At 34.0% G+C, this 15,224-nt stretch overlaps 1 protein-coding gene across 3 annotated transcripts in view; it reads left to right on the forward strand.

Moving 5' to 3' along the window:
* LOC124354213 (zinc finger protein 502-like) overlaps window positions 1–15,224 on the forward strand; it is a 69,599-nt gene that overhangs the window by 41,759 nt on the left and 12,616 nt on the right. For 2 of the 3 annotated variants that reach the window (XM_046804501.1, XM_046804502.1), the window contains 3 exons: window positions 4,779–5,012; window positions 5,349–6,221; window positions 15,036–15,185. In XM_046804501.1, the coding sequence (XP_046660457.1) occupies window positions 4,779–5,012; window positions 5,349–6,221; window positions 15,036–15,185 (1,257 nt within the window). The remainder of the gene's footprint in view (window positions 1–4,778; window positions 5,013–5,348; window positions 6,222–15,035; window positions 15,186–15,224) is intronic. The other variant, XM_046804503.1, reaches the window with a different exon arrangement.

The raw sequence follows: 15,224 nt of genomic DNA on the forward strand, positions 1-15,224 counted from the left end.
ATTCCCTGTACAGATTTCTCCACTTAAGGCAATCACATCACAGTCACAAATGATGTGTTTAGCAATCTCCTTAGACCAACTATCTCTGACTCGGAAGTATCCATCTTTATCAATCGGTAGTTAAATGGACAATGTCCAGTCTTCGGACTAGAAAACTATCTGATGTCCAGATTACTCATTCCAAGAATAGCTTTGCAGTCTATAGATTTGGGTCGATGACAGCTGTTGCTTGTCCCGAACCTGGGAGGCTTTCCCAGTAGAGAGGTCTCCACAGCCACCCATTACGTGATAGCGTTCCTGACTTGACACTTAGCCAAGCCACTAAAGGGTTTCAGGTCTATGAGTTGTGGAGCTCCAGCTCTTGCCAACTATCTGCCAATCCCCATATGCTCCGGTACCCACATTAAAGTACCTCTGTTATGGGTAGCCAGGACCCTAAGTAATATTAAACAAGTCTCAAACAACTTTGAACACAAAAGGTGCAGCTCCAGAAATCTTAGCACCTTTCGGTTTCCTAGTTAATCTGATCTATGAACACAGATGTATTGCAATCATTTCTGTTTGAAAGACAGTCAGGAAGAAACCCAGGGCCTTGGAAGTTTGGTTCTTTGTCTCCAGACCTACCCTTAGTTTCTTATTGGTCCATCTTTGAAACTGATCTGTGTGGACAATCAGCCCCTCCTCAGCGCACCACTTCCATATCAGATTAAAGGTTTTGTGTTTGAGTTTGACTGATACATCTTCATGTTTACTTCTAACTATAATTACAAGGTCATCTGTATAGCTCTGTACTTCAAAGCCTTCTTGCTGAGTATAGTCAGTAGATCATCGACAACCAGGCGCCACAGAAGAGGTGATTAGACTCCTCCCTGAGGACAATTTTTAACTGCATTCACAGTAACATACTTGCCAAGGAGCCTACCCATTTCTGGACAGCATTGACCTGATTCACCAAAGAGTGAGCAGGTCTATGCCTTCCTAAATGCCACTCCATACATTGAGCCTACAGAGGTGTAGATCAAAGGCACTGTCTATATTAAAAATTGCACAAATAAATGCTTATTTGTTCACCAATAGCCTCTCAATTGTGGGAACCAAGCTACTGAGGGCCTGAGTTGTGGACTTTCCGGGTTGATAGACACACTGTTCAGGATGTAGAGGATATTTAACAAGAACTCTACTCCAAATTTACCTTTCAATAATATTTTCCATTGATTTTAATACAAAAGACGTTAAACTAATGGAACAATAAGATTTAGATTCAAGGAGTTGGGGCTAGCTTTAGGAATTACAATGGCCCCCACCCCATCAATGTTGGGGGTTTTGTTGAGGGCAAAACTTGACCTAAAGGCATCCAGCAAGGATGCCCCTGTTGGAGAAGAGCAGGGGAAATCCCATCCTCCCCACTAGGAGACTTGTAGTGTTGGAAGGGTTTTAGTACAGTATATTATTTTAAAATTTGCTTTAATATTAAATATGTAAACTAATACTTCAGAAAGAACAAAATATTCACTATTAAATCTACAAAAGGTTATTGTTACAAGATCAAAGTTGTTTACTTTGCATGTGAGTTTTATATCAGCAAATGAGTTGATTATATCATAATTTAATCTTTTTCATATGGTTCGATTCAACAGATTTAAAACGGCAGTCCTTTATAGTCTATAAAACTGCAGATAGTTTCATGTGTCATTGTCAACCTCAGATGATTATCTGTTATAGTCTACATATACCTAGTATTGAAAATTATCTTTCTGCTTATATGATCGTTTGGTTTAACATTAACCATAGGATAAGAAAGTCTTTAGTGGAATATCGATGTATGGTTACAAGTCTTGCAAAGCATTTTTGTATAGCTTGTTATTGATGATGGTGACTTCGCAGTTGATTCGGCCCTCAGGCTGGTTCCCCTCACTCAGGATGATATTTTTCGGAGTGTCACCGAACTCAGGGGGGGGCTCCGCTCCGGGGATTGACGGGATTCCCGCTAGGATCGTCAAAGACAATATTACCAAACTAATAAAACCACTGTTACATATTTTTAACTGTAGTATTTTAAAAAGGGATTTATCCGAATGTTTTCAAAGTGGGTAAAGTTATTCCAATTTTTTAAGGGGGGTCCGAAACACGAGTGTGTAAGCTATAGACCTATTACTTTATCTAGTGTACTAGCAAAAATCTTAGAGAAATGTGTTTAAGAACCAACTTGTGAATTATTTAAAAATCAACAATATAATTTATCAAAACCAATTTGGATTTAGGAGCGATAGGAATTTGAATGATGCTTTATATTTGTTGACTAAAGAGTTACATGATGCTGTGGGCAAAAACAGGAAGGCTCTATTGGTATTTATTGATTTGGCTAAAGCGTTTGACACAATTAATCAGAACTTATTAATTAAGAAACTAAATTTCTTGGGGGCTCACAATACAACCTTGAACTGGTTTTAAAGACTACTTCCGAGACAGAAGTCAGGGTGGTCACAATTTCAGGGGGAGCTGAGTTCGAGGAAGACCATACAGTACGGTGTAATTCAAGGAAGTACTTTAGGTCCTATATTATTCTTGATATATATGAACAATTTAGGTAAAATAAATATGGCAAATTGGTAAAATATTTTTTATACGCGGATGACACAGCTCTGTGTTTCGAGGGGTCCAGCTGGCTAGAGGTGTATGGGGCGGCGGCTGAGCGTGGTCTAAACACTGTAAAGCGCTGGTTTGACCAAAAATGGACTCACTATCAACGTCAAAAAAACAAAGTGGCATGGCAGTGGCACTTCAGACGGGTCATGATCCGGGACAATTTACACCTGAGGCTTCACACTTGTGGCGGAGTGGCTGGCTGTATGTCATGTGAATGTGTAGAGCGTGTATCTGAGTACAAGTATTTAGGAGTATTTTTTTGATAATCGGTTGAAATGGACAGCTCATATCCAATATATAAGAAGTAAGTTGAGGAAACACATTTTTATTTTTAAAAAAACTTTGTAATATATTAACATTTGATTTACTAAAAATGGTTTATTACGCATTCGTACAGTCTATTCTGCAGTACGGAATTATTGCTTGGGGTGGGTGGACATTTAAGAGCTCGCTGTTACCATTTGAAATCGTCCAAAAAGCAATTATTAAAGCTGCTTGAAAAAAAAAATCGTCTTTATCCTTCAGATTTGTTATTTGATGAATTTAAGGTTTTTAACGTTAGACATTTATATGTTAGAAATATTATAATGTACATGTTCAAAAACTACAGTAATATTTTTAATCAAGTAAGCCATAGCTACTCGACCAGATTGGCAGTGTCCTCTGGGATTATTGCCCCAAAAATTAGAGAAGTCCATCAATTGCACAAATTCACACTACATTGCAAATATAATTTTTTCCTAAATTACCAGATTGTCTTAAGTTACCAAGTGTTTACAAATCCGTCACTTATAAAAAGAAAGTAACCTCATGGCTACTAAACATAGATAAAGTTGAGTTAGAAATATTTTATAACTTCTTTGTATGCACATTAGCATAATTGTTGAACCTATGTTCGTTCATCGCTAGCATTGGACAGTGGGTTGGTGTCATGATGTTGTAACTGTGTAGGATTGAGTGTTGATAGAGTGTCTTTTGATCGTGGTAAATATAGGGACAGGAAGGGGGAGATAAAAGTAAAAGGGGAGCAGGGGGGGATAGAGAGGGGGGAGGGAGAGAGAGAGAGAGAGAGAGAGAGAGAGAGAGAGAGAGAGATGATGAGAGAGAGAGAGATTATGATGGTTATGTGTGGCGTGAGTGTATAAGTGTGTGAGAGGTTCCAAGCCTCCTAATTAACCGATATCTCGTATTTTGGATAAATTCAGTTTATATTCTTGTTATCATTTATGAATCATCCATTATCATATTATCATTTCTGCGGTTGTTATCTGGTTGTAATCTTATTGTCAAACACTTGCTTTGTTGTAGCTATGAAATGTTTGTTTTTTTTCTTATATTACGAGCATACGAAGATTTACATTACTTTTTATGTTGATGAGTACATATTCATGCTGCTGATCGCGTCTCTCGATCTCCACACACAGGCTATGCCCATGTGGAGATCATTTCCTGTTTTTGCATGTATGTTGAGATCTTTGTAACTATGAGAGAGGAAATAAATAAATATTCATTCATTCATTCATTCATAGTAGCGCTCATACCATGGGAGCTTTTCAGTTATCTTGTTGAAGTCAGAGATATACTTAAGGTTGTCTTTCAGGCATTTAATAAACTTGCTAAAGAAGATTAAGTTATACCAAAAATATTGTAAGTTGTATATAATTGCCTATGGAAATGAAAAAATTAAAAGACTGTTCTTTTAAATCAAAATTATATAATTATTTCTTGTTAAATAATGCATTTTATTCAATAAGTGAGTTTTTATTGAGTCAATGGACTGACAATGACTTCTTTAACTAGTGAAGTACAATTATAAATTATACTGACCTGCCTATGTATTTGTGTGAAATATCTTGTGGCCAATAAATTATTCTATTCTATTCTATTCTATACCTTTACTTTTTTAATATCAATTTCTTATGGATTAAAAAATGAAAAATGTTGTATAAAGTACTATATATATCTATACATTTTTGAAGATACGTAATATGTGTCATTAGCAAAACAATGTTCACCACACTAGTAATTGTCAAATTAACTGTTAGATTTAGGTTAATAATGAAGCAGGATGAGCCGTAGACAAAAGTGTCCTTTATAATTCACGCATCCTCCAATTAAATGTTCTTTTGCAGATACTGGAACGCCTTACGTGCTGTACAAGGATGGGGTGGAGCGTGGCGGGGGCATGCAGCTGCAAGGAGCCATGCAGTGGGGAGGACCTCCACAGGATTACATCCAGCAGGGTTCTTCCAGCTCTGGGAGCCCACCTGTGTCTTTGGAGACCCCTCAGGAACAACCCTCTCTCATCTCTCCTGTAGCTTCCCCCTACCCAGAACATCATCAACAGAGCTCTCTAACATTACAAGGTCTGTTCAAGTCAATGCTTTCAAATCATCCAATTTTGAGTAATTCCTCAATATTTAATTTAAAATTTCAAAGTTTTTTATAGCATTTATTTGCAGCTTTTGTAAACGAGAACATTGAGTTTCAGGTTAATATGTTTACTTAATGGACCCCAATTAGAGCATTTTTGTTTTTTATAATTTTATAATCTCTTTGGTTATAAATATTAATAGATAATGTTTATTTTTACAATGTTCCATAATTTCATATTATAAGTAAAGTAAAATATACAAAAATGCAGGAATTATCACACTTGACTAAAACTAAACTTTACAACAGGTATGTTGGCTTTGTTTCAGTAAATGGCACTGCACAACAAGAAGATGAGGTCAACCAGTCTGTTGTCCAACAACAGATTGTACAACCTCAACAGCAACAGACTCAGCAGCCCCAGCAGATGCAGCAAACACCATTACCTCAGCAACAGCAAACGGTGCAGGTCCAGCAACAATCAGTACAAGTACAGCAACAATCGGTACAAGTACAGCAGCAAGCGGTGCAAGTACAGCAGCAAGCGGTGCAAGCACAACAATTGGCAGTCCAGCAGTTAGTTGTGCAGCCACAACAGCCTCAACAAACGGTGCAGCAAACGCAGCAAGATCACTCACCCAACGGCCTCTTGGAGCCTGACAGACAATGTTTTCCAATGCAGACGGACATGTCCCAGTACTACTCAAGACCACACATGCTCAGTCCGGGAAGTTTCATGTCATATCTCAAGCAGCCAGGGGTTATGTTGACTCCTCTGAATGCTGTTGAAGCCACCAGTGACTTTGCCAACATGCCAGATCTCATCAACCAACAGGCATCCATGAACGGAAAACTGGCAAAGTCTGAACTGAGACTCTTCAAGTGTCTGACGTGCGGGAAAGACTTCAAGCAGAAATCAACGCTCCTACAGCATGAACGGATCCACACGGACTCACGGCCTTATGGTTGTACAGAGTGCGGCAAACGGTTCCGACAACAGTCCCACCTCACGCAACACCTCAGGATACACGCCAACGAGAAGCCTTTTGCATGTGTCTACTGTGAGCGAACCTTCCGGCAGCGGGCGATCCTCAACCAGCATCTTCGCATCCATTCGGGTGAGAAGCCCTTTGGATGTCCCGAGTGCGGCAAGCGCTTCCGGCAGAAAGCCATTCTGAATCAGCACGTCCGCACTCACCAAGGCGAGCCAACCCTTGACGATTAGCTTCCCCTCCCTCGCTTTCCTGCTCTGTCACAACGCGGAGGATTTATTGGTCAAAATCTTTGAGATCTTAGCTCATATAAACAGCACTGAGCAATTATAGTTTTACATATTGTTATTAATTTTTGGTGATTATTTCTCTTGAAAACTCATGCTTTGAATTTAGCCATAAAATGGTAAATATTTATATAAAATTATGTCCAGAGAAAGTATAGGCTGTATTAGATACCTTCATTACCAAAGTAAAAGTATGGTAGAGGGTGTAATAGATACTTAGTACCTGAATGGTGTGAGAGGAGAGTAATGTTTACTTCATTATTAATTGATCATATATTCAAATAAGATATTGTTATTTTTATCTATTAAGAAGTTACTATGTTTTTAACTTGTCTTTGAGGCAGATGAGTTAATCTATTGTGAATTTGCAAAAGGTGCTTTACATTTTTAATTAGTCTTCTTAAGTAGTTACACTGTTTTATAAATTTGAGGCATTATTATTTTATAAACGCACTTTGTTTCAATTCTTTTCACACTTTCAAAAGGTTTACCATTTTAAATAAATGTACTTTATAACTCACTTTGTGCTTATTTATGTCAAAAATGTCACAAAGGCAATCACTTACATATTAAATTAATTTAATGTAATCATTTTAAATTATCAATATTCATCGATTTTGTGACGGTACAATGTATCAAATTCTTACAAGTAATTATACAATTTATCACTTACTTCTTTTAGTGAAAACAAGTTTGGAATATCAACAAAATTTGCAAGAATCATAAAAAAAGTCTCAATACACCTTTATAAACGTGTTACATTTTATTTTTTATTTATTTATACTTTTTGTGAAACTGGACTGTATGATTTCAAGTAGCTACAGAATTGATGGCACCATTGTGAATTATAATAATTGACAACTATTAACTTCAAACGTATTATAACTACATACTATGAATTTCGGAGGTAATATGAATGGAAGATGAATCTAATGGGGTAGTACAGATGTAGGTGTTTTTTTTTTAGCTAAAATTACTGTTTCTTTACAGGTGTCCTTATTAGAATAGTGACCAATAAGATCTTCATCCCATTGGTAACCCGAAAAAAGTTTTCAAACGTGGCATGTAATAAGGCTGTATGTCATCAGAGAGATTATCGTAGACATGTTAACAAAGGAAATTCAGTTCCACTACAACCTAACTTCAAACCATCCTTAGTTTCTGAACTCCCTTCAATGTCATAATAGGGGTTAGTGTAGACAGCAAGTGACAAAGGAAACTCAGTTTTACTACAACCCTCAAACCATCATCAATTTCTAAACTCTAAATAATGCCATCATTAGTTGACACTGGTAACTCAATTTGAATATAATCTAACCTCAAACCATCCTCAATTTCTAAACTCCAAGTAGTGACATCATTAGGTCACACAGGAAACTCAATTCCAATACAACCTATTCTCAAACCATCCCTAATTTCCGATCTACAAATAATTTCCCCTGTGGTATCACCTACCATACATGCCTACAGCAAGAGTTAGTGTTTACTATTTAAAACATTAGAGTGTAGTCAATTTCAAATGGAAAGCAAGCAGTTAGCGTTATAATACATACATCATTGACTCTGTTATGTAGGTAAGTTTCCAAAATAATACAATTTATTTGATAAAATGTAATAATTTTCCGACCTGCTTACGGAAACATTGCTACAGCTAACTAACTACACGGTCTGGCTTTTAGCGGTAGTCACTTGTTCACTGCCGTAACACTCACGTATTATATTTTGTAGCCTTATAATATTATTTTCATATTGTAATAATGTATCAAACAGTTCATAAAATATACTTACGTAACTTGTTTTAAAATCTTGTATACTGTTAACGACTGGATTATGAAGAAAATTTAATTATTATAATTAAACCCCAGGAAGCCACACAGACTTGTATTATAGGTCCAGGATACAAAATGTTACACTGTTGGCAAAAGCACCTAAGGATAGGCAGATTAGTGCACATAACATTTACCATTAGACACTAGAGTATTTGTCTTATGGTAGTACTGAAAACTAATATTTTCACAGGTTTTGACATATAACAGTTATTTTGGAAATGTTCTGTTATCTTGGTAATTCTGCTGTGCAAATCTTAGTTCTGGTGAACTATCTATCTATTTTACGCACAAGAGTTTGACACGTAATTGTAGGAAGTTTGTTACTGTATCAAATATAAAATTGGTCAGCACTCAGGCACAGCTGACATAATGCAATATGCACTCATCAAAGAGTTAAATAATTTTATTACTGTAAAACTGAATAAGCCAAAACATGACACAATGCAGTTATCCAGCCATTCGCCAGTCACACATTTTAGGAATTTTAAAAAGTGGTAGATTCTCGTGTAAAAGGAAGACATACACAGCAACAAAATGAAAAAATCAACTAACCATTAATTTTAAAGTGATTAGAATTTAATTTTACTGGTATTTGCATAAGATCTGTAATCTAAAGAGTTATTCATTCTATTTAAATTCTCTCTCTCCTTCCTAATTTTTGGAAGAAGGATCATTTTTTAAATCATAAAAATAACTTCAGGTTTAATAATTAATCAAAAATTATTTGAGAATTGTTAATTGCGTAAAATGTAGAGGAACTTTATTTCAACACAACTTTATATGTTAACTTTTTTCCAAAAATTGAAAATTTGCATTAAGTTTAAGTATATCATCATCTATCTATAGTAGATTAAAAATAATGAAATCTTTTTTTCGATACTTAAAATTTACTTTTGAAATTACACCTTATAGCACTTAATGTATTGATTTTGTATATATATCAATACAAAAATATATATATATATGTAAAGGCTTTTTCAATAATTTTAGTAAATTATTTACATAATTTTCATAACAGTATACTACGGCTCTGATGCTTACATTGTGCAGAAGTAAAAAGCTTGTATTGTGTAGCAGTGAGCTGTTTCAAGTGTTCATGTGGTACTAAAGATTGTTTTATAAACTCATCATTAGTGAGAAGTTGATCTCAGGGTAGTGTCTCTTAGGGTCGATTTGTTATACCTTAAGGCATCAATGAAAAACGCAAACATATACTCAAATTTTTATTTAATTTAAATCTCAGTAAAAGTCATACAAATGTTGACATGAAACCTGTTTAAATAATTTATTCTAAAATGAAATCCTAATACATAATTGGTTATAAATTTATCTGTAGTCAGCATACATGCATGGTTCAATAAATTAAGGTCTTAGGTAATAAATTCAATTTTTGGTTCTTTAAAAGTGTTTAAAGATTATAGCTGTTTATATTTTAAATGTAGGGTTAGAAATTTAATTAGTACGCAAAAAGAAGTTGATTGCGAAGTGGTATTGTCCAAGGTGCTGGTTCAACTTCCACTGACTTACTACAGAGGAACAAAGTGTCTCCAACGTATATCACTTCTAAAGGCTACAAATGTCATATCTACATTCTATAATCTTAACCCTAACCCTCTTACTGTTAATCAGTGATATTATTTTTTACAGGGCCGCCGGTGATATTTTCACGGAGTAATGTGTAATTAGTGGCTATAAAAGTCGTTTTAAATCCATAAACCAGTCAAAGGCACATATTAGAAAGCTAGAGGCAGTCTATACATTTGTATGTCTTTGATTTCCTAATAGCCTGTCTCCAGATAATTAAATAATAATTATTATTAGTATTATTGCTTGCCATTTTTCTTCAATCTTGTACAGCAATTTTGTTGCGTGGCAATACTTCGTGTTGTATAATTTTGTAGATTTCTTATGTATATACAACTGCATAAACCAGTATACTTTGGGATTCACAACTAAACAGCATAATTTGTCCTATCGTCTTTTGTATAGGAATGAAAATTGCAAACTTCTTATATTACCACTAAAGTAAATAAGCATTTTTAACAAGTATAATTTGTGATTCTACAGTAGTTTTGGAAAAAAGATATGCTAAAAGTTTATACCATCAATTTTATATTTTTGTACATTTTTTAATAACTCAGGATAGTTCCTAAAATTACTAATGTTTTTTTAAAAAACTGAAGCAGACACTTTGAGGGTTAAATATGTTGTATCATTCCAAATTACTTTAATTTCTTTAATATTCTGTCACTAACAATGTATTCTATTTTATATTATTATTACATTTTTTCAGATAACTGCATTTAGATACTCGTTTAAGCTTCTTGAACTTTCTATGTCCTAAATGTTCATGATTACAAACCACTAAATAATAAATATTAATTATTTTAAACACCATTTCCCGGTAAATTTTTTTAATAAAAAAAAATTTTTTTTTTTTGTTTAATTGTTATTTTTTACAAGATCAACCAATCATACAACATTGTATTAGTTCTCTGCTCCTGTACTCAATTCGAATGTTGTAAAATCATATGTAGTAAAACTGTTCACCTTTTCTTTTATTTATCTACTTCAAAGTAATCATTCTGATGTATAAAATATCAATAAAGGTTGATAGTAAAAAATTAATTCAGGATTTTGTAATCAAAATTGTATCATAGTGAAACTTAAGATTGAATATGCCATTGGTAGGAAATATCCTGAAGAAAATAAATGCAGGAACATGTATATACTTCCAATTAAGTGTCAACTGTGAATTTTGAATTAGTAACAAATCGTGATGAGGTTTTGTTAGTGAACAATTCCTGGAAATTTTAACTCAAGTCACTGAAAGCTTTTTTTATCTATTTTATGAGAGTGTGCTTAAAGCTTTTTCAGACTTATCGAGAACTTATATGAAGTTTTTGAATTGTTTACTGTTGATTTTATATGATATAAAAATATTGAGATGTTATTTACCAAGGGCCTATTTAGTGAACAATAATCCCTTACCGTCTGAATACTGGTCTTTTAAGTTTAAACTACTAAAATCTTTAAGTATTATAACTTAAAAAAAAATAATAAAAAATATTGTTACAACAGATATACATACATTATTACATTATATTTGAATGTATTTTAATTTTTTTTCAAGGAAGGAACACATTAAAAATATTTTGTACATTTTACAAATTCTACCCAATATTTACCACCTAAATCAGTACAAAACAGATTAATACAATAAATAAAGCAGACCTTAAAAGCAAGCAATACAATCATTTTAATACTTCTTTAATAACATATAAACATCTTATCAAGCCAATTTTAGTTTTTCATGAAAGAACATACTTTGACACCTTCGCTGCGGCTGTATACTGAGTAATCTTGACTGGTGTCTTGAGATTTGCAGTGTAAGGCGTCTGGCACAGTCACTGTGTTAAACTACTTTAAACACAATTTCTACAAATGTTTGTTGGTGCCTATTTTTTTTAACTGAGCAAATTATTATAACCTTAACAAAACACGTGCTGTCATTACAGTGATGATAGATACAACACCAGAGGTTTATTTGTGGAGGGGGAAGGGGAGCTCTCCGTCGCTCTCAAAGTCTTATCACCTATCCACACTTTATAATTATAAATTGCCAGTGCTAGATCTAGGATGTAAGGCTGGTAATTGAACTGCACCCCTCTGCTAGTCTTTGAGTGCCATTGGCAGCACGAGCATTGTCATGGTGCAACATCATAATCAGCTGGCCTATAGTTTTAGAATGTATTGGAACAGATAAATATATTTATTTTTAATTGAAAATGTTGTGTTTTCAGTGTAAAATGCTCCACATATATATGGTGAGAATATTTTTTTTAGCATAAAAGGCAAGTGTCGTGAATATTTTTATGTACTTTAGGATATTTACCTTCTGCAGTTGTTAAACTCTTAAAAGCAAACAATTAGTGTTACTATGACACAGTTAATCAACAAAACTATTTCCATACACTTTGGGATGACAGTAACATTGGAGCAATATCAAAACAATGTAATACTTACATTTCGAACATTCTTCAAATGTCCATGGCACCTAACTCACTTATTAATCAAAGTTTTGCCGTTTACGTAAGCATCCGATATTGTTTTGGACATTATAAAAGCAAATTTTCACCATTTATTTACATTTACACATATGGTAGACAATTGCGTAAATTTTAAAATGAACATGTAAATAAAACACAAAAACACCAATTCACTCCAAAGTTTATCAAGTGAAATAACATTTCATTGACTTTCATTTGAACCTTTGCAAAGTTATGGAATCGCTAAATAACAAATTAGTGACCAGTTCATAAAGGACATCAATGTCTCACCCTCAAAGCATCAGGTATCGAAAGTCTATTTATTGAGTCAAAGCGAAACAGGAATGGATGTAGTAAATTTTTTTATGATTGGTAAACAATATACAAATATTTTTACCAGTTAGAGTAATCTAAATCTTATCTATGAATTATGATTGTCAGTAAACCAGTGCTCAAAATATAAACAATATTATTATATACCAGTGAGAACAAAATGTATAAGTAACAATAACTTCACTCTACAAGGTTATATCAAATACATAGTTCTATAAAAATTCTAACTTTGTGTTGTTAAATTTACAAATATATGCTATTCTTCTACATGGTCCCTTCTTTAGAAATACATTTTTCTTATCAGATTGGAACATTTCTCTTTCCATCAATATAAAAAATTTTTTGTTATTCTTTTAGCAATTGCAAACAAACGTTTCCACAATTTAGTTGTTGTGTTGGGGATCCAAAAAGATTAACTCTTATTGTGACAAATTAGGATTATAAGTTGATGATCCAAGATTTCCCATTCAAATGCAACCAATTTTGCCTTGGGCGTTTGTCGCATTTTGAGGTCTGGCGCTGTAGTGCAAAAGAATGATACTTGTCAATTCTTCTTCTATCTTCAAATGACAATATCACGTCATATAGTACATCATAATAATATTATGCATTGATAGACAATTTACATTAATTGTGTATAAAAACAACGTAGAAAGCACACTAAAAAATGGTCATTACCTTTGATACCAACAACCGCACTTTTGCTTTCAGCATTGCCATTCTTCACCCCTCTCCCTCCAATCCATAATCCCTGTTTTGAATCAGGCATGTAATGGTGCACCCAAGTTTCATCATAGATGATGATGGGACTGAGAAAGACAACAACTTCTTGCTGGAATTAATTAAAGAGTTTATGCAAAACCTCCATGTAATCACTTGTGATCCTTATTTACAGACATGGGACAAAAATCTGGATAACACTTTAAAATGCGATTGTATCTCTCATTCTTGATCTTTTCTCATCCTCCTGAAAATTCTTTACGCCAAGCAAACACGCAAGTTCCTGATAAAGTATTGGTCCTGGACTGTGCCTGTAATTTCCATAAAATTTTCACTTGAATCCTCTTTGGACCTCTTGCTTGGTCAATAACTTGATTGTAATCCATTGCTGCTCACTAGAGGCATTTTTATTTTTTTTTTACTTGTTTTCATAATAAAGGGAATTTTAGAGAGTTTCAGTCGGTTCTACCCCTACATAAAGATACAGACTACCTGCTTATAAACTACTTCTAGATTGATCTTCCTTCTAAAATTTGTGGAAATCAGTCCCGTTTAAATTTGACCCATCTGTGTATTTTTTAAATAAACCTATTTTAGTACATAGTACACTATGTTATGATTCATTCTAGTGACTGGATCCAGTTTGTAACAGCTAAAGCAGACTTTGATATTTATTTATTTTTATAATGAGTTTTTTTCTTGCCCATCACACACCAACTGAATCAGCCTTTTAAGAACTGTTCATATATCATTATGTAATCGTCAGCACATTGGGTCTGGAATATCTCTTTATAATGATTTCACTATAGTACGAAAACATTTTTTCCATTTAAATAGTGTGAAACGGGACAGTTTTATATAAATATGGAATCCTCTTTAAATTGTATATACCACCAAAAATTGATTATTGAAATGTATTTAATTTGTAACAGGTTACTTTAGCATATATAAGTTTTCATTTACTAAATCCATTGATTTTGTAAAAATGCAAAGGAATAATATCTACAAACCTTAAATAATTTATCTTGTGAAATAGAAAATGAGGAGGATTTTTTTGTGATCTAAATATTTAATTGATTACCACATCTGCTTTCTAAACAACCTCTGACACCGAAGGAGCCCACCTCTCTCCAACCGCAAATTTCGGCACTGAATTAGACTGATGTTTACTGTGCCTAGTGTTCAGGTAGAAACCTTTCTGGATCACACTGGGCAACCAAAGGCAACAATTCACAGGAAAAGCTTTCAAACAGTTGAACTACATTTGTTGGATTGAAGGAAAATGGATTGTTCAGTTTTCTTGTATAAACGTTAAGATCTGTAAACTGTGAGAAAGTTATTTTCTCAATAAACAAATATTTACCCTCATTCTGGATTTTTTTTCTGTCATTGATCTCACGATGTAATTGATCTTGATGTGAAATGGTCTATGATAGTAATTTTCACAACTACAGGCACAGGCTCAGGAATGCTCTAGAGTTACCAAGCATTGGTTTAGAGTTAGCAAACGTCTTCCTTCACATATGGGGTTGAAGTTTAGCACCAAACTTCCTGACAATATTAAGGTTATAGTTTCTCCAACATGTGCTAAAAAAATGAACCTCAAAAATATTGTGCGGTAAGGGTGAGTATAATGGTTAGCTCAATGTCATCTGCCTTAATCTGCTTTCTAAATGTCTTCTGAGCATTTGCAATGTTTGGAAATGAGCAGAGTAAGGTTAAAAAGAAAGACAGCCTCTCATTTTACCTTAAAAATATTGGTTAACAAGTTTCTATGTTTGGTTTAGAATGATCCGTCATGTTTAGATGTCAGTCCACACCTGGTGTACAAGAACGGGCAGCTGTGGCCACAAGACATGCCGTTCCCATCAGAGAAAGAGCAAGGCTACGAGAACAGTGATATCCAGTGTTTTTCCCCTGATGGGCAGTTTCCAGCATACTTCAAGGATGCTAAAGGTAAGAAAATGTCCTTGGTGGAAAATTAATTTTCAATAT

The sequence above is a fragment of the Homalodisca vitripennis genome, chromosome 2, assembly GCF_021130785.1.
Source record: "Homalodisca vitripennis isolate AUS2020 chromosome 2, UT_GWSS_2.1, whole genome shotgun sequence".
Classification (NCBI taxonomy): domain Eukaryota; kingdom Metazoa; phylum Arthropoda; class Insecta; order Hemiptera; family Cicadellidae; genus Homalodisca; species Homalodisca vitripennis.